The 20037-nt window shown below is 47.7% G+C and overlaps 1 protein-coding gene across 3 annotated transcripts in view; it reads right to left on the reverse strand.

The window, feature by feature from the left end:
- Pard6g (par-6 family cell polarity regulator gamma) overlaps nt 1–20037 on the reverse strand; it is a 1244350-nt gene that overhangs the window by 1207976 nt on the left and 16337 nt on the right. For all 3 annotated transcript variants that reach the window (XM_051202243.1, XM_051202244.1, XM_051202242.1), the window contains exon 2: nt 9000–9222. In XM_051202243.1, the coding sequence (XP_051058200.1) occupies nt 9000–9222 (223 nt within the window). The remainder of the gene's footprint in view (nt 1–8999; nt 9223–20037) is intronic.

Raw genomic sequence — 20037 nt, forward strand, 5'->3', positions numbered from 1 at the left:
AATAAGAAAGGAAGCTTTGTAAACCAGTGTCTCACTGGACCATTCCTCAAAGTTCTGGGTACTAATGGAGAGTGGTGCTGGAGGTGGGTAAACATTGGGGGGGGAGTGGTAGCTCCGTTATGGTGATGATGGTGGCTTAGACACTGGGATTTTTGTGGAAGGCTCTAGATTTTGTGGTATAAAGTTCGAGCTGGCTGGCCTAGCTAGCAGCTATCCAGGTGAAAGGGAATAACACTTTTTGGGAGATCATGTCTCCAAAATCTCTGTGCTGAAGCAAATGACCCCAGGCAACACCTGGGGTCAGTGAGTGACCCAGCAAGGACCTAAGAATTTCAGTCACCTCACCTGCTGAGGGCGGAGGGAAGCATGCAGATATTTTACCTATTCCTGCCGGCAGAAGAAGTCTCTGTCAAGCCTCACCAGTGGAGGTGAGTGGGGTCCACGGCAGGTCTACTCGAGGGACCCCTGCACTGTCAGTTAGCTCTAGAGCCCCCACTGGAAACCTCTGGAGAGCCCACGCCTTTCGGGGACGTCCACTCCAGCACGCAGCCTGGCCTGGCTACCGCCTCTGGTGCCTTCTGTGTGCATAAGTAGCCTCTGCTGGTCTCTCAGGAGGCCTTACCCGAGCATCCATCTGCACGTGGTCCCCAGAGATGCACGACAGTTCACCTGATTTTCTCCCCAGTTTCCACTTAGCACACGGCCCCCAGTAGTAGAGAGCCATGCGGGACAGAGCTGGTGCTCTGCTCACCACAGTACTCGGGAGAGACCACCAAGCTTCCGGGAGTTTGCGTGTCTGAGACAATTCACCGCCAGACAAGACTCTGTTGGTAGTATTGTGTCACTGAGCAGTGTCTGAGTGGTGGAGGTGGGGCACAGGTTTAAGCCAGCAGCCACTGTAGCTGGCTGAAGACTTCCTCACACCCTCACTAGCCAGGGGCACACATGCCATGACCCTTACTCTGGAAGCAGAGGAGCACACCCCTCCTAGATTATCTATTACACTGCTTCTGTTTCACAAAGATTCATTTTGAACACAAGGTGTCTTTGAGATAAGTCTGAAAACCGATCACTTTGGCTCCAGGTGGCCATCAACCTAAACTGATACACAAACCTATGTACTGCCGAGCAGTGAACAGCCCTGAGCCCTGACGTCACACAGAAGAGACCGGAGGGCACCGGTCAACGTGGCAGCAAATGAATTGCCCCATCATGTGGACTGCTCCCGTGAAGTGTGCCCACACTGCCAGATGTGACTAAAGGTCAGACTAAACACTCCCCAAACCGAGGCCACCAGGTGCCTCAACAAACAGCAGGGTCCAGGCAGGCAGGGTCCCAGGGTTGGCAAAGCTCCGGGATGCCACCCCCAGTCATTCTGGCGGGAGGGCTGGCCTTTGCCATTGTGCCCAAGAAGGCAGATTTAAATGCCATAGGTTTCCAAAGGACGTGGCCATGTTCAAAGATGCTTCAGATACCACACCGAGAGCCCACCAACGGCAGGGACCCTGGGATTATACTCTTTTGCTCAAACCTACCATCTAATTTGGTATTTTTATCCATGTGTCCCGAGAGAAACCGACAGCTCACTCAACACAGAAAGACTGGGAAACCAGCGGCGTTTATGTTCATCGCGACAGGGTGATGCTCATCTATACAGAGCTATAAAAGGACGATGCCAGGCCAAGGCAATCTCCATGGTGTGGGTACCACATCTAAGGTCTGCAACAATTTTGTCAAATGCTAAATGCTGTCTTGGGGCAGGGGTTTATTTCCACGCCACCTGAATTTCTTTACACACAAATATGTCGCAACAGTAAAGTCTTAAAGAAAACCATTTTACAAAGCACTTCACAATCAGGTGTATTTATGAGGTATGACACTTAGAAGGCAAGAAACCCAATTACAAACACCCTAGGCTGACCCTAAAAGCAGCCATGACTAGAAAGGAAAACAGCATCAGCTCATCCAGTGTGAAACCTCAGCGTTTGCACATCAGGTCCCCGTGGGGGCTGCTAGAAAATGCTAATCACAGACCTGCTGGACGAGAAGCACACTAGGCAGACACCAAGCTGTGGGTTAAGGGGCGAGCGGTTCCCAGACAGCCACGTTCCTCCGGGGGGCGGGGGGGGGTACCTCTGGTGTGTGGCTTTCCACCGGCTGCCTCAGCACATTCTCCCCACGCCTACTCTAAGACAGGGGCAGCGGGCCTGTCCTTTCCTTCCTGCTCCCACACTGCTGTAGTCGGAGGCCCTTTCGGCCTTTTTAAAAAGCAAAGGGAAACAAAACAAAAGCATAGAAAAAGGCAGAGAAAGGAAATTTCCCAAAGCCCAGAGCTTCTGGGAATCTGCAGCAGTACCGAAGCTCACATGCTAGGTGGCGGGCCCTCCACCAGAGAGGTGCGAGCCAGCTCCACTCCTGTCCCTGCGAGCACAGGGACATGATGATAGAATGGAGCCAAGGCAGCAAAATGTACATTAGAGTAGTACCAGGCAGCCTCTGAGGGAAGAGTAACTCGGGGAGCTCTGACCGATCGCTAACTGCTAAGTAACCCTCCTACCAAGAGCCAACACGTAAGAATCCAAGAAAAACAGTGAGCCGACTCTTGTGCCTGATACTTTAAAACTGGGAGGGTCTGTCACCAAAGTCACAACCGTCCTACTTACGTTGAAGAACATTACTTATCATTTTTTCACAGCAACTTAATTAACTGAAATACAAGCAAATGTAACCTCACACGGCTTCGGATAAATCTTAAGCATTTGCAAATGTGTTTTGCTTATTCTAAGAGCCCCAAATGCCAGAACAGTAACATGTATGTTTATTTTAGGAACCATCACCCCACCACTGCCCTCGCCCAACTTGCCCTGGGCAGGGCCTGGAGGTAGACAAGACCACAGGCAGCCCTGTGTGTGAAGGACTTACTTGACCAATTAGTAACAATGTTAGTGTCTGTACTTCCTATTGATTCTGCTGAGCACAGGGGACACTCTGAGGGGCTTTACTGGGGTCAGTCCTCCATTTTCTCACCACCAGCAGCTTCCCAAGTGGTCCTGCACCCACTAGGAAGGACGGGAGGGAAAGGCAGGCGAGTGGGAAAATGAGTCTCGGGAACTCACGGGGGCTGCAACCTATGCATGCAAACTCCTGCATCCTGCGCCCTTTGTTCTGGGCCTGCTGCAGTCCTTACTTGCATGGACAGAGCGTTAATGTGAGGTGAACCAAAGAGAACGACCCAGGATTGCTAAGAGTTGTCCTGGAAAGATGAAGGCAGAAGCCAACAAATGTAGAAGTTGGCGGTACTGAAGCCAAGGGTCTGCCATATGCCCTTCCCAAGACTCCCTGGACAGAAAGGTTACCTAGTAGTCTTTCAAGAAAACATCCCCTAACCAGGACCCAGCAAATTCAGCCTTTTCTGTAAGTGGGGACTTTGGACCTGTATGCACCATAAGCCCTGCCATAAGAGTGCCTGAGAACACTTTATCAGAAGGATGTCAAATATTCTTCCTGGATGAGGCTCATACTTAGGACCCATTCCCGTCTGGACCTAGACCACACCATAGTACAGCTGTCACTGGGTCATGGCATACACCTGAAGCATGGCTCACACCCAGGCATAGAACACACCCGGGCATGGCTCACACCCAGGCATAGAACACACCCGGGCATGGCTCACACCCAGGCATAGAACACACCCGGGCATGGCTCACACCCAGGCATAGAACACACCCGGGCATGGCTCACACCTGAGGCTTGGAAGAAACAACCAGGAAATTTCTATCAGGGAAAGAGATGATTTTTAAAAACTTTCAAATAAATGTATTAATTAAAAAGTCAAAATATTCTGGATAGGATGACCCACGTTTACAGACTAGAGTTTCTGCTGTCCCCATGATGCCACCCCTGCTAAAGACCAGAAGAGCACTGTGACTGCTGTCGGCTTTGCTGCGATATCTTTTAATACTGACTTGTTAAAGTGCACAGGATCGTATTCACAGAGATCTCTAATCCTGGGTCATTTTCACCACCTGTGGTGTGTGTGTGTGTGTGTGTGTGTGTGACTGTGTTTATGGTGTGGTGTGTGTGTGTGTGTGGTGTTTGTGTGTGTGTATGTGTGTGTGTGGGTTATGCACTTATTAGCAGGTGCAGGTGCATGTTTTTGCTCAGGCCAGAGGCTGACGGTGTATGTCTTTCCTTGATCACGCTCCAGCTTTGTTTTTGAGACAAAGTCTCTCACTGAACCCAAAGCAGGTCAGTCCTTCAGGGTCCACCTTGTACTGACTATGGGTTTGTTGGTTTATTTGTGGGGTTTTTTTGTTGTTTGTTTGTGCGTTTTTTTCTTTCTTCAAATTGACAAGCAGGAGTCATTTGGGAAGAGGAAACCTCAATGAGAAAATGCCCATGCCAGACTGGCCTGTGGTGTGTTTTCCTAACTAGTGATTGATATGGGAGGGCCCAGCCCATGGCGAATGATGTCAACCCTGGGCAGGTGGTCCTGGTGTGTATGATAAAGCAAGCCACCAGGGGCAAGCCAGTAAGTGGGAGGCACACTTGCATAGTCTGTGCATCAGCTCCTGCCTCCCGGTTCCCGCCTTGTTTGGGTTCCTGCCCTGAATTCCCTCAGTGGTGGGCTGTGGTATGAGCTGCAAGCTGAGAGGCCCTCCCCATGTTGCTTCTGGTCATAGCATTTTACCACAGCAATAGAAACCCAAGACATACCTGCCTCTACTCTACCCCAGCAGTGGTCACAGATGTTAGTATTCAGGCGTCTGTACTGGCCTGTCCTTGGGGTTCTGACTGGATACGCCCTCAGCTGCAGCCACTAAGAGCACCACCTGTGCACATTCACTATGTTCCCTTTTAAAAGACCCTGCCCACCTCCCATTCTCTTCTCTCTCTTTCTCTCCCTCTTTGTCTGTCTGTCTGTCTGTCTCTCTCTCTCTCTCTCTCTCTGCCTGTTTTCCTCTCTCTCTGTCTCTTTCCTCTCCACTGCTCCTGTCCCTGGAGGCTGGTCTCCCCCTCCCCCTTTTACGATCCCCTTCCTAATTAAAACAACAACAACAACAACAACAACAACAACAACAAAAACAAAACCCTCCACCTGAACCCTGTTGCATGGCATCTTCCTCCTGCTGCATTTTTAAAATTACAACGACAGACACATTGCCATACCTTGCCTTTTGCATGGGTCCAAGACCCCATGCTTGTGTGTCAGGCACTTCACTGCCTGGGGCAGCTTCCTAGCCTGAATCAAATGTTTGTCTCTACAGATATGCTCATCCTGGACTTTTCATGTTCAGCAAACTCGCTATTAAGGGTTCTGTAAAGTCACTAAGAATAATGAATTAGTAAATCCAGAGCCACGATCCCTGAAGGAACATATGCTTGGGTTACCACAAGACTCCAATCAGAACACTTCCAACAACCAGGCACTACATCACCTGACTTCTGTCTGAAGACTCTTTGGTATTTGCTGAGCCAGTGCGTAGGGGGCTTGAATGAAGCCTCTCTAACATGACATCTCCACAAGGCACACCTCAGCCTCCTGAGCTGAGAACATTAGATACCACCTTCATCCCTCAGCCACTCCAAAGAGTGAAGTCAGCAACAAAAGGTAAAACAAAATCAACAATGCCGGCATCGGATAGGGTGAGAGAGATGGGTGCTGGTAGCTGGCATCGGATAGGGTGAGAGAGATGGGTGCTGGTAGCTGGCATCGGATAGGGTGAGAGAGATGGGTGCTGGTAGGAGCTAAGACAGCATGAAGTGCTTTGCTGGGTTGCCTTCTCAGCCAGGAATGCCCATGTCCAGGGGCTCAGTAATTCTCTACTCTGTGTGCATGTTCTCCAATGACCAGAAAACCAGTTAGTATTGACTTAGGATTACGAGTAAAATAGTAGAAGTAGGTAAGATTTCAACTACATATCCCTTGAATAATAGGATCACAGTAAGTGGCCCAGGGTCCTGGCTTAATTCCCTCAGCACACTGTTTGTGAAATACACTGCCATGAGGTAGTCCTTAGCTCTCTGTTATGGCTCCGTAGCATTTCACTTGCACAGATATGTTTGCTCATATCTGGCAGGTGGATTCTTGGGTTTTGTTAGTTCTTAGGCTGTTACAAACGGCATTGTGTGCAAGTCTCTATGTGGATATGTATCTACAAGCTTGGAGTCTGCTGGGGATTTTATTTGAAAGGGACACTCGTCTGTCATCTTATTGTATAATGTCCTCACGTGGCTTGAGGGAAGAAATTATTGAAAGAGGCAGATGAAATGTTTTAAGCCCAGCTGAGGGCTTGTTTCGTTGGTGATGCTAGTAGAGTTTCTCCCTGAAACATCCGCATCAGTCAGGGCTGGAAGTTGGCTCCCATTTAGGGGCACTGCTGCCCTTGTGGAGGATTAGGCTTTGGGAACCACAACCATAACCACCTGTAACTCCAACTCCAAGGGACTGCATACCTTCTTCTGGCTTCCATGGGCACTTCTCATGCGGCAACCGTGTGTGTGTGTGTGTGTGTGTGTGTGTGTGTGTGTGTGTGTGTGTGTGTGCGCGCGCGCGCGCGTGTGTGCAGGGTCTCTCTCTCCCTCTCCCCCCCTCTCTCCCCCCACATTTAAAAAGTCTGTGTCACTATGGGAACCACCTGGGACTCACTGGCCGATGTCATGAAAAGATAATGAACTATGATTGTTGACCCCTGGTAGTCTTCAACCACACGGACACTGGATCTTCACGGTTATGTACCAGCAAGTCTATCCTGCAGACAAATGTGTCCAGCTGTCTACACATGTACAGATGAACAGACTCTCTCCCCATGCATAGTTACTCAAGTCAGAATCCCATGAGGAGGGTGAAGAGAAGGTTCTGAGCTATCCGGAGGTATGAAGAGGGGTCAGGATGGTGCACACAGGCCCAGCCAAGAGTTCATAGATATGGAAATCCAACCATAATCCTGGAAATTTCCCTCCTAGAAAGGATAACAGAGCCCACATGAAGGATGTAAGATTGCATAATATGAAAAAGCCAGCTTTGCAATGCCATGCAGCTATTTAGGGCAAAGGAAAAATTAAAGACAGGAAAAATAAATACTGAGAGGGTACTGGGCCTCAGCCTCATGCTGAAGGAAGGGAAGCCACCAGAACTGTGGGGAGGTTGGTGCAGTCCCATGCAGGCTCAGGCACGCCTACTTGAGCTCCCAGTCTGACTCCAGGTTCAGCAGCTCCACAGTGAGGGGCGCACCTCACTCAAGCTGAACCTTCACCCCTTTACCTGCCCCTTGGGAGTGAGGCCATGAGCTGGGGTCACTGTGGCACAGCCAAGAACCAGCCCTGGGGCCGTGTGGTCTGGAGGAGGTGAGTCAGGAGCCACTGCAAAACCTGTAGTGGATGAGGTCTGGAGGACAAGAGGGTGGGCAGGCAGGCAGGGGGGACATGAGCTGACTGGAACACACCGGACAGACACTCTCACAAGGCAGAGTACCAGTGCACGGATTTTCCAGTGGTGTGGTGGGCAGAGTTCCAGGATGGGGTAGGAGGGTGCAGGAGTGTGCGTCAGGACCAGACAAGGGATAAGAGGGACACTGTAGGGCTACAAAGAGCTGCGGGGAGCTCAAGAGTCCGATTTCTGATGTCCCCGAATCATTGCTCAGGAAGGGACAGCTCTACTGGCCTCTCACATCACCAGCAGCATGCAGGTTCTACTATAACGCAGACGCCAACATGTTCTGATTGTGTGCCAGAGAACTGGACTAAAGCAAGGTCAGGAGTCTTCCCCCATCAGCACAAGTAAGAATAATACAAATCAGTATTTACGGGCCACACACTGTCGTCGTGCAATGTCTTACTTCACTGTAACTTGTCGGGTGGTGTCACTGTTACTCCTGTTTTGCAAACAGAGACACTAAGAAGGCGTGGCTCACACTTATGAGCCCCACAGCCAGCTTCAGACCTTGGCTCTTTGATCCCCTCACTCAGCACACTACACTGGCTCGCTCTGCCTCCTTCCATGACGCCCAGGAAGGACGGTAGAGCCCATGAGAAGGATCTGAGCTCATGTGACGGATGAAAAAGCCAGCTCTGTAAAACGGCCACGCTGCCACTCAGGGAAGAGGAAGAAGGCAGCATGAAATAATACTGAAAGGGTGGTGGGAAAAGGAAGGGTGGTGGGAAAAGGCGCCTAGGGTGCAGCCCTTGCCAGAAGTCTGGCCCGCTGCTGCATGCCTCCCTCCTCAGTCTGAGGCACACAGCCCACAGTGGTCCACTCCCTCCCGAAAGGAAGGCCACGCTTCTCCCGGCCAGTGCTCGCAACGCTCAAGGCAGGAAGGAGGGTAACCGTTACTAAACTGAATGTAAAAATGTCCCTTTTCTACTTCTAAGTTCCTCCCGCAGCTGCCTCTTCCCTTTAACATAATATTTTTAAGTGACGAGGCTCTGCCAAGCTTAGATGTGAGAAAATGAAAACTGAGATGCACGCACTTCTGAGAGGCAGGCGGGGTGAGTTCCCAGCTGCCTGGCTTCCAACCTGCCCGTGTCAGTAACTTATTCCAATGCAAAATAGTGTTTGCTTACAACACTGCTAAGATTTTAGAGGTTAGACTTACCCAAAGTTACATTTTAAAGCTAATATTTTCCCTAGTCTTACAGAGATGTGAAAAAATACATACCAAGTGTGGTCCTTCAGTGTAATTCTTAAGATACGGACAAATTCCCCTTTGTTTTCTAGTTAAAAATACCGGCATTATTTACTCTTCACAAAAGACTGACAGTACTTGTAATATTTTCCTTACATCTTTAAAAGGCAGAGGTCAATGCTATTTAAGGCAGAAAAGGCAAATTGGCTGCTTTTATGACCTTTAAACAAATTAGTATTGATCTGAAAATTAATTCTAAAGTCCTCTACTACAGGCAAAAAATGGAATCGTCAGGTCCCACCCATGCCAACAGAGAGGGCCGAGCGCTCTCTCTTTCTGGGGTGTCTGCTGCAGAGCAACGCGGTTGCCTCGTACCTCGCTTCTGGATGAAGACCCTAAGCAAGGGGTTTGCACTGGAGACCGCCTTGCAGAAGTTGTCATCGTTGTTGATGGGCAGCAGGTCCCCGTGTACGTCTGCATAGCCAATGGTGACTTCGGTGTTAGAGATGTGGTGAGTGTGCACGACCAGCTGGTAGAAATCTTCAAACTTCCCAGGCTTATGGCGGTCCAAGGAGAACCTTCGGAATTCGGCCCCAAACTACAAGGCAAGAGAAGAGGTAGGTGAGCGTCAGGAAGAGTCCGTGTGAGAAGGTGGTACGGTGTGTTCCTGGAACAATGTGGTAACGAAGCCCCCTTGAGCCACGAGCAGCCACGCACTACTGCCTTGTGACTGAGCAAGTCACATTCTGTGTAAAATGTATAAAGTGTATTTTTAATTTTGGTTTTAAAGTAGTAGACTTTCAGGCAGCCTTTAAAAAAAAATTTTTTTTTTTAAATATCCCCTTTATTTTGATTAATCCTACTCTTCCCTGCTTAACCCTGTCCGCTCACGGAATCTACTTTCAAATCACCCATGTTACACTACCTTCCTTCCTTTAAGCACCCCCCCAATGGCCTCTACAGTAACGCCAAGTAAACTCGACACATTAGAGATCTGAAGTTAGGATCCACTCACAAGGGACAAAATGAAGACCCTATTAGAGCTGTTGGGTGGAGGGGGGCACCAGCTGTGAATCTTCCAAACGACGACGTCAACCTGCCAGGCAGAAATATAACTACTTGTGCCATAGTGGCGCTACTGTTAGGGGGTAACCAACTGCTCTCTGATTAGATTTAATGCCCACAGCCATAGGAGGGGATCCGTGTTGGGTACTGAAACCTGGTCAGAAACCCATCGTCACAGAAACCCATTCCCACAGGGGGAACTGAACACTGCTACTTAGCTAAACCGACAACGAGTTCAACTGTCCACTAAACATTCGTGTCTATACCCGCAAACATTACGGCGAGGCTCTCTTTCCGGTGAATGGCGGCCAAGGAAGTGGCTCGTGGCTGCAGAAGACGAAAGAATTAGTGAATTATGAGTGCTCAGCCCTAGACAAGATAGCTGCACTTCTAATGCAGGGGAGCTCTGTGGAAGATGGGACAGAGGGGCTGTGCTGTGAAACGCCATCTTGGGGCAGGACACCGCTGACATCTCCTGCCTGGCAGTTCACCGCCACTGCTGCCATGAGCTCATGGTGGTTGCAGACACCCGTCCTGGGTCGGCACGGAATGGGCCCTTCAACAGTCAGACAAAGACGAAGGCGGAGCTCGGGACCCCTTACCCCTCGCTGCTTAACTATCTGCCACTGATCGATTCAGGGAGAGGGGGAGCCATTGCCTTCAGCTGTGTAACCAATGGCGACACCATCACACCAGGCTTCGCCATTTCTAAACTTATAATCTAGTGGTCACATCAACAGCCCCAGTTCAAACTAAACGGGTCCCAAGACAAACCCGAAAGCTGTCAATCCTGGAATGGGGCTGTCAGGGAGGAGGGAGAGGCATGGAGGGGATGGGGGAGATGGGGGGGGTCAGAATGCATGACGCACATGTATGAAGTTGTGAAAACAAACTGTTCTTTATGAGGTAAAAAGAAAGGAATGACGAGGAGGAAAGGCTCCATTCCCAAGAGCAGTGGCCCCCTCCACCGCGGGTCGGCGCCAGTGGTGGCACAAATGCAAAGGCCCGGGGCCAGCTTCCTTTCTGCAGACCCTGGCTCCAACCTAGTTGCCCACAGAGCTGCACACTGAGCTTATGCTCACAGCAGAGGACCCCAGCCCACGGCACACGACACACCTCTTGGTGACTGCAAGGAAATGGCCATGGTCAGTCTGGCCTGGTGGTCTTGGCTCAGCGTGGTCTCCAGTATAATGAAGAGGTAAATAAAAGGGCTCTAACGGATATGAAGATTAAATGTTTAATGTTAGACACAAATAGCCACCACACACACACACACACACACACACACCAACCAACCACCTGGGCGTCAGTCATGCCGGGCAATTCAAGTTCCTGAGGTTTGTGTCAAAAATAATCTACAAAGCTCTCAGATTTGGGGATATAGCCCAGGAATGTGTGTTTTTAATAAGTCCTCAGAAGTAACCAATGTTAGTGTCTGGGGCCCACATACAGGGGACCTGTGGCTGAAGGGAATCGGCGTCCAGGGATCTGTAATGGGGGCCCACTTATTGTCCCTTCTTGCAGGTCACCCAGTACGAAGTCAACCTCTTACCAACCTGCACGGCCCAGGATACCTAACAAAGGAACAATTCAAAATGCTGGCTCGGGGGAAGCCACATCCAGTGACGAGTCAGAAGTCTCCTCCCACAGTAAGGGGAAGGCGTGGCCCTTCCACACATTCAAGTAGGGGATGGAGTATGGCCCCATAAATGGCGAGTCACATTTGCAAAGGGCTGTCCGCACTGATATCAGAGGCGCAGATTAGACTCTCTCACCCGCTTCCATTACTCAGGCAAACATATCATGTCTTAGCACGTTGCAAAGCGTGCCTAACAACAGATGGCCTGAGAGGAGCGTGCTGGTCTTCGTCCATCGGGGATGAAAAATCTACTAGCCATAGTCTGAAAGAGACAAAGCCACAGCCCTTGTTCTGTAGGGTCTCTTCCCGACTTAGTCATCCGATCAAACCATAACGTATTTATTTGGACAGTCTCCATGTTTCCCACCTGTGTAGCTGCCTTCTGCAGAACCCGTGAGCACAGCCCTTTCTTCCCAGCGAAGACAGAGAGGGCTGGAATGATGACTAATGCAACCCCAGGAGCGGTATGCTCACGTCCAGGCCTTGTTTGGGTATCCTCAGCAGGATGCATGGCTGGCCACTCACTCACCTGAGGGACACCCTTCCGCGTGCCCTCACAGGGCTCCACTGCAGACTCATGCAGACTCAGCACCCACGGTATGCGTGACATAAAGCGCACACATCACCGCCCGGCTCCTCTAACAGGATTTCGGGCCTCAGTCTCACTTGGCAGCTGATCTGCACGCAGCTCAAAGTTCTTTTCAGTATTAAACAGTTTCCCTAAAACGTGTACCTTCCTATGGTAATTTAGAAAGACGAAAGACTTCTCTTGAGGGGAAAAAGGTCTGGTTTGTGCCTGACCCTGTGACCCGTTCGCCACTCAGAGAGCCCTGTGTTTAATGAGGTCCAGGGTCCTGACAGAGGTGTGAATGTGATAAACCCATTTCATCTAAAAATTTAAAATTCTTACTTTCCACTTGACGTCAGGTTAAGCAAGCAGCCTCCAATCGAAGGAATTGGTAGATGCAACTCAGTGCCATAGAATTCTTGGTAAAGCCGAGGGTTTTTCTACCTTCCCAAAACTGAGAAGGTGCATGGTCCTGGTGACCACATGATAAGTCTTGCACGTCAAGTATTTTCCTACTGTCTACTTTCATCAAACTCAGAAATTGTCCAATCTGAACTCCCAGCAAGCAGGTTACCTGAATGATGCTAATGCTTGACTTACTCCTGGCGCGTGGACCAGAGAGAGGTCCAGGGCTCTTCACTCCCCCGATCACCCAGGAGCCTCATCCCCCTGGCTTTTCTTTCACTTACACAGCGCTTGATTTGTTTATGTAACCAAGCTTGTGCTGGTGTTGACATCCAGGCACTTTTCCTGGTCACCAAGCAATAGATACCTTTCACTGAATGCGGGTTATGTAAGGTACTTATTCTGAATGGCCTACAGTTATTTATCAACATCTGTACCTGTGCTTTGACCATAATTTAATAAACATTGTCATAACTCAATCTGAAACTTTTTGTATGTTTGTTTTTCCAGACAGGGTTTCTCTGTATTGCTTTGGAGCCTGTCCTGGAACCAGCTCTGTAGACCAGGCTGGCCTTGAACTCAGAGATCTGCCTGCCTCTGCCTCCTGAGTGCCGGGATTAAAGGCGTGCGCCACCAACACCTGGCTCAATCTGAAACTTTTAAAGGGCAAATTCTCTAAGTCACATTAGCCACTTTTACTTAAATGGTTTTAATTCTTTTGTAATTTTATGCTTACATATAACTTTTATTTGTGTATGTGTATAACACACCCTGACCACAGCCAGCCTAAGCCTTCACTCCTGGATCACTGTCCCCATGCACACACGAGTGATGATACTCCAAGCAGACACTTTCTTGTTTGCCACATTGTTTGCTTGTTTCTCACAGGGTCTTACTACCTAACCCGGTTTGAACTCAATTCTTCTTTTCCTTCCTTGGCCTGGTGAGAGGTAATTACAGAAGTATGGTACCACGGCTGCCTGCCTCATTTTAGTCATTTATAAAATTCAGGATGATAATTACAGTGCATCTAAAATATGCCTACATACCCCCTCTCACAATGCTCTCTCTCTCTCTCTCTCTCTCTCTCTCTCTCTCTCTCTCTGTGTGTGTGTGTGTGTGTGTGTGTGTGTGACCTAAGCTGGTCGTGATTGAACTCATGTACTTAAATTTTCCTACCCAAGTCTCCTAAGTGATGGGATTACAAGTGTAAACCGGGTGCTCCTGTCTCTGGAGCTCTTCCCACTCTGCAACCTGAAAACACCCCTGAACAACAATTTAGGAGTGATTTTAACAGATTTATAGCCATATTAAAAAAAAATTCAACTTTAACTTATCTAAACTTTTTACTACACAGAGGAATGACAGACAATTGCGCATAAATCAGTAGGACAGGAGAATAGAAGAAAAAATTATTCCAACAGTAATAGATGAAAGAAATCAAAGAGAAGAGGGATTATGTAAACTTTCTGATCATTAAAAAAGATTGTGTTTATTCTATTTTAAAATGTCTATTGGGAATACCAAACCAACCCATTCAGATTTCACTGGCTAGCTTCAACTGGGTGTGGTAATATGCACAAAGGCATGCGCGCACGCACACACACACACACACACACACACTCCCAAAGCGGTTTTGCTGGGCCTAGCTAGGCCAGGAGACAAGTTAGTACATAACATATCAAAGCTCCCCCTTCCCATCAACATCCAGCACTCAACTCAGGCAGCATGCTTTTTCCCTGGAGGAATTAATTCTAGACACATGGGAAGACACATACAAGAGCTGGTGAAGGGCACCTTTCCTGAAGCAAAGTTATGAAGAAAGAAGCAGGTAGCCAGAGTAACCTCCCACAGCAACAGGTCATTCGTATCTTGAGCCATCAACACGTGATACGTGGGACCTCTTCTTATATGTGCAAACCCAAGTACTCATGCTAACACAGATTGCTACCTCTTAGAGGGTGTGGGGAATCTATCACTATGAAAACTGGCAAATGAAGAGCAAGAATCGAGTGCTTTTTAAAGGCAGAATGCTTACTTGTCACTGGGAAACTCACTGACGGCACGACAATACTAACACACTTTGCAGGTGATCTCGGTCTTTATCTCTGCGACAGGATAGCAAACGCCGAGGGAATGGGACAACTTTGCCTTTTAAAGCTCAAAAGGGGATTAATCGCAACACAAAATTCTTAGACCAGTAAGAGAAAGTACATTCTCCTCAGCTGGCATGATGGCTCATGCCTGTGAGCCTAGTACACGGGGGACTGAGGCAGGAGGATCACCACAAGTTCCAGGACATTCTGGGCTACATAATAAGGCCCAGTCTCAAAAATAAGTGTATTTACCTAAAAATGAAATTTATTTTGATTCCCTTCAAGGTATACTCAACAATAACAAGAGCTTTATGATTATACAGAGGAAAGATATACATTAGTTGAGGTTATATATATATAAAATCTCATCTGCCTTTTATCTTTCCCATCTTATCTCTCCTCCCTTCCCCCATCTCTTGAAATGGAGATCTTCCAGTTCAGTGAGAGGTCCCGTCTCAAGGCAATAAGACACAGAGCGATAAAGAAAGATATCCTCCTGCCCCAGCCTCCAGATGTATGCTCCCTCTCAACCATGTATACATACTAACCAACCACAGATATCCAGAAGGAAAGAATTACTGGAGAAATTCAAATATACATAGAGAATAAAGACAATACATCATACCAAAACATACAGACTAAAGCAGCACACACAGGGAAATTTATATAAAAACCTAAACGGAAACTCATTGACTAGAAACTAAGAAAAAGTACAAACCTAATCCAAACAAGCAGAATGGACTGGAGATTAGAAAAAAACAAAAACAAAACAACAACAACAACAACAACAACAACAAAAAACAAAACAAAAAACCAGAAAGAAACAGAGCAAAGAGTTGAGCCTTTGAAAAGAGCACAAAATCAGTACATCTTTAGGTAGGGTGAAAAAAAGAAACCAACTCAAATCATTCAGATCACAAACGGAAGGGAGGCTGTTGCTGCCAGTGCTTACGGAGGCGGGATAGTGAGCATCCCAATAGCAGTGGCCACTGTAATAAGGAGATATCTGATTCTAGGACATGGCTCAGGAAACATGTGAGATGAGCCTGGCCATTTCATAACAGCAGAAAGCCAGGAAGCAAAACAAACCCCCACAAACACAGAGTATGTTGAAGGAGACAGGAACCAACTGGGAAATGTGCCAGTGGCCAAAGCGGGGACAATTTGAGCAACAAAATAAAATAGCACAAAATAAACATCCATGAGTCCACACAGATGCAAACAAACGCCAGAATAAATACTGGGGTAGGCATAGCTTCCATGCAGAAGAATACTAAGTAATTTATCACCCTCAAGGAAGGGACAGCATGGCTCGCCACCTTCTAAAGACAGGCTACACATGAGCAATTTGCTCCCGTGGAAACGGAAAAGAGGGACCTCACAGTGGGGCATCTGGACATGCTCCTCTGCTTGGACATCAAGACCATCAACAAGTGCAAGTCACGACGGCCAGCGCGGATGCCTGTACGATGGGTGGAAACGGTACATTGCCACTGTGGTTTCCTCTTTCAGAGTCACACTCCTAGTCTAATGATGAAACACAGGACAAAGAACAAATGGCCATCAAGGGATGGTCTGTAAAACATTGACCAGTAGTCCTCAAAAACAAAAAGGTCATCAGAACACAAGGAAAGTCTGAGGAATAAGTGCAGTGGAAAGGAACGCACAAGACATCACAGCTAAGTGGAATGGGTTCTGCTAGATGGAACGTTAGGCTGGAAAGAACACTGGGGGGGGGGAATAAATCCGAATAAAGTATAGCCTCGGCTAATTATGGTCGATCGGCATTGGCTCGTTCATTACAAAAATGACCCGGAACTGAGAAAACAAGCGTGATATATATGGCAATTTTTTTGGGGGGGTAAATTTAAAACTGTCCTAAAATGATTTAAAACATTTCATATTAGTCCACAAAGTAGCAGGTCTCCTTCCAGAACTTTCATCCCTACCTTGCTTTGGCCAATCCTTTCCTGGTCTCCACACGGTGGCCCCTCCCCCTTGCCCGCACCCTTCTGCTATAGGTCATGTTTTCATTTTCATGCTGTATGTGTTGTTACCGCCCCCACACCTCTCATTCCGTCCTGTTTCACGGTTCTTTTCCTAAGGCCTTATGGATGGAACTGCAAATATTACATTAACTCTGGCTCAGAAGGGAAAATCCCATGTTTCCTCTCATATGCGGACCTTAGCTTCTAATCTTTAGATGTGTGTAATTATGTGGGTGTTAATGTAGGTAGAGTTAATCAATCTACAATAAAATTTTAAGAATCCTATGAGTGATCATATGCTGAATACTGGGTACCCTAGATGGTATAGACAGATTCCAAGGAAGATACAAACCATGAGGACTTACTAAAAAACAAAGAGAAACCCTGAGCAACTTACAACCACGGTACTGAATTAATTTCTAAAATGCCCACCGAGACTACTCCAGGTCTACATGCCTTCACTACTAAATGCTCACAAAATTTACAGCAATTGTTCACAAACTCTTCAAAAACATGAGGGAATACATCTCACCTTGTCCTAATAGGCCAATTTTGTCCTGATACTTTAAAAGCTCAACGACAGGCTGCCAGGCATGGTGGTCCATGCATGAGGTGGGTCAGTGCATGGCAGACAGACCTCTGTGACTTTGAAGCCAGCCTGGTCCACATAGAGAGCTCCAGGCCAGGGCTAAGTAGACCCTGTCTCAAACAAAACAAAACAATGTCACTCAACAGCAGCAAGACAATTCATGCCCTCCCCCCACCAAAAAAAAAATGGTCAACAAACTGGAATAGACATTTCTTCAAAGGAGATCCACAGATGGCCAATTAACACACAAACAGATGGTGCACAGCATTGCTACTCACTGGGGAAATGTGGACCAAAAGTGCAAAGCAGCTTTCTCAAGCCCAGAGTGCTCTGGCCTGCACACCACCTTCCTTCCTTCAGCATCTTTCGTAACTACACACACATAAATCTAAGCACACATCGTCTCTTTACTAATAAGCGCCAACCTTGAAAAATACTATATGTGTCACTCCTACAGTTTAGATGGGTGGCTGCTCCCCAAAGGTCCACATGAACTTGCAAGGAGGCAGAGTCTGACCGGAGACCCTTAGCTCATGGGGCACCCCCTCGGGAGAGACTCTAGGACCCCAGATATTTGTTTTTGCTTTCTGGCTCATGAGGAAGGCGGTTTACTTTGCCGTGTGCCTCTGTCATAATTTGCTGCGTCACTACAGGCTCAGAACATGATTTTGGGTCAGAACTTCCAGCATAGCAAGCCAAAGTAAACCTTTCTCTTTATAAATGACTTGCCTCAGATATTTGAGGATAGTAATGGGAATCTAACAAGTTACCATTTCAAAACTACCTGGACGACGATAATAACTAACAATAAATAAAAGGTAGAGCATCCTCGTACATTTTTGGGTAGGATCCCAATGGTTGGCACAGTTTGGCTGTTCTGTAAAGGTTAAACAGAGTTGTTCCTTGAATCACACCATTTCCCTCCCAGGTGTATATGCCGGAAGAGATGAGTATGTGTGCCCATGCAAAAAGTTTGTATGCAAATGCTTATAACAACACTGTTGTTGAAAATGAAACAATTCGTGTCCATCCAGTGACTGACAGGGCATACAACATATGTTATATGCTGGAGGACTTTGAAATTATTATTCTGGGGGGGGGAGGAAAGACACAAAGGCCATTTATTGTATATTCTACCTTCACGTTATGGCCAGAATAGGCAAGTCAGTAGGGACAGAAAGTGTAATATGGGAACGAGTCTATGGGCTGGAGGGAAGAAGGAGTTAGGAGTGATTGCTGTTAGTGGGTATGGTCATAGGGTTTCTGTCTGGGTGAAGGCTGTTCTAAAATTAGATAGTGGTAATGACTATACAGCTCCGAGACTATTAAAAACCACTGAATTTTACAATTTGTAGGTGTGAACTTCATATTAATTACAGTGTCTACAGCTGCTATTTCAAAGAGCTCACCTTAAAGACTATGTCCCAGAGAGCCGATTGGAAAGGCTCACTGGAAGCTGTGATTAGAAGCAGGGGACCTGTAGGGAGGCCCTGGTCTATTCTAGTAAACAGGAAGCCCCAGGAGACTGGGGTCCAGATCTTGTCGGCACACAATTAAGAACATGTACAGTTACAAGATCAGGGAAGGCCAGGACCTATTATGGCTGCTGGGCCTTTGGAAGGAGGTATGGGCTGTGAGGCTTGGGCCAGCTAGCTCAGCTGGCAAGGCCAGCTTTTCCAGTTTGAACGGGTCCCAGGGTGTTGAACAGAAAGGAGGTCGGAGGACAGGTGCTCCCAACAGGGTGGAACTTGCCTTTTCCCTCACAGTCCTGTCTCCACCCTGACCCCAAACTGCGCAATCTCCTCCGGTCCTCTCTAATTTAGAAAGGAATGTGTATAAATGGAGTTCCTGGAGTCAGAGGGCTCTGGTCATCTAAGTCTATTTTCATTACTCAATAAACATCCCAGGGGTAATTCATTATCAAGGCCACTGCAATTCTTTACTTTCATTATTGTGATTTTATGTCTCTTGATGCCTTAAGAGATACGTAAGCTTGCCATACAGTTGGACACATGCATTCCATGTAGAAACACATTTAATTCAGAGCATGGATGGCTCTAGAATCATCTACATACAGGTGTCTTAGGATCTGTCGGCAGAGTTGGCTCCACTGTGATGTGTTCTTCAAGTCTGCTCAGCTATCTTCATGGTGGGAATTAAACTGTAAGCTTCTCACCTCTCAGAAGGCTACCTTACAAGCCCCTCCGCCGAAGGCTCAGAGAGCAGGAGAGATTCGCCCAGGGCCACAAAGTGATGATTACAGCCTGGCTGGGCGTGGGACCCTTAATTCTTGACCCTTCATTTTGTTCTTTCTGAAGCACAGACTGTGGCCACCGGTAGGCAACAGCCCACACATTTCTCTTATTACAGAAACCAAAGATTTAGAAAACAGTGAAAAAGTGGCCCCTCAAGGCTCATGAGTTAAAGGCGTGGTTGCCAACTGATGTTTTTTTGTTGTTGTAGTTTTGTGGTTTTAAGTTGACTGGTCATGAAGGCCCTGAAATAACTAATCATGGGGCATGCTCAGAGGGAACAGCCCACCAAGACCATCCCTCTATATTGTTTATCTTGTCCTGGGTGTTCCCTTGCTCTATGTTTCTGCTTCCTAGCTGTGATAACGTGAGCAATCCTGTCGCTTCCTTCTGCCATGATGCTCTGCCTTGCTAGCCAAGCGTGGACTGAATCCTCTCAATCCGTGAGCCAAAATAAATGGCTTCCCTTTTTACGTTGCCATGATAAAAAGCAACTAATACATGGTTTGCAGACTTCATATCGAACTCATACGGATGGTATTTTCACTGAAAACCATCTTGCTGAGGAGGCTCAGGGCCCAAAAGCATGTACTGCTCTTCCAGAGGACCCCAGTTCATCTGACAGCTTGTAACCATCTGTAACTCCAGGGGTATCCAATGCCTTTGGCCTCTGCAGGCACCTGTACTCACATGCACACATTTAAAAGTAATAATAAAAAACACTTCCTGATGAACAAAGTGCACCTTTGGCTGGGTACCACTCCTGGTGAGCTACATGTCCCTGTTTTGGCATCTATGGTAAGCTGGCTGG

Source organism: Phodopus roborovskii, unplaced genomic scaffold (assembly GCF_943737965.1).
Source record: "Phodopus roborovskii unplaced genomic scaffold, PHOROB, whole genome shotgun sequence".
Lineage (NCBI taxonomy): Eukaryota > Metazoa > Chordata > Mammalia > Rodentia > Cricetidae > Phodopus > Phodopus roborovskii.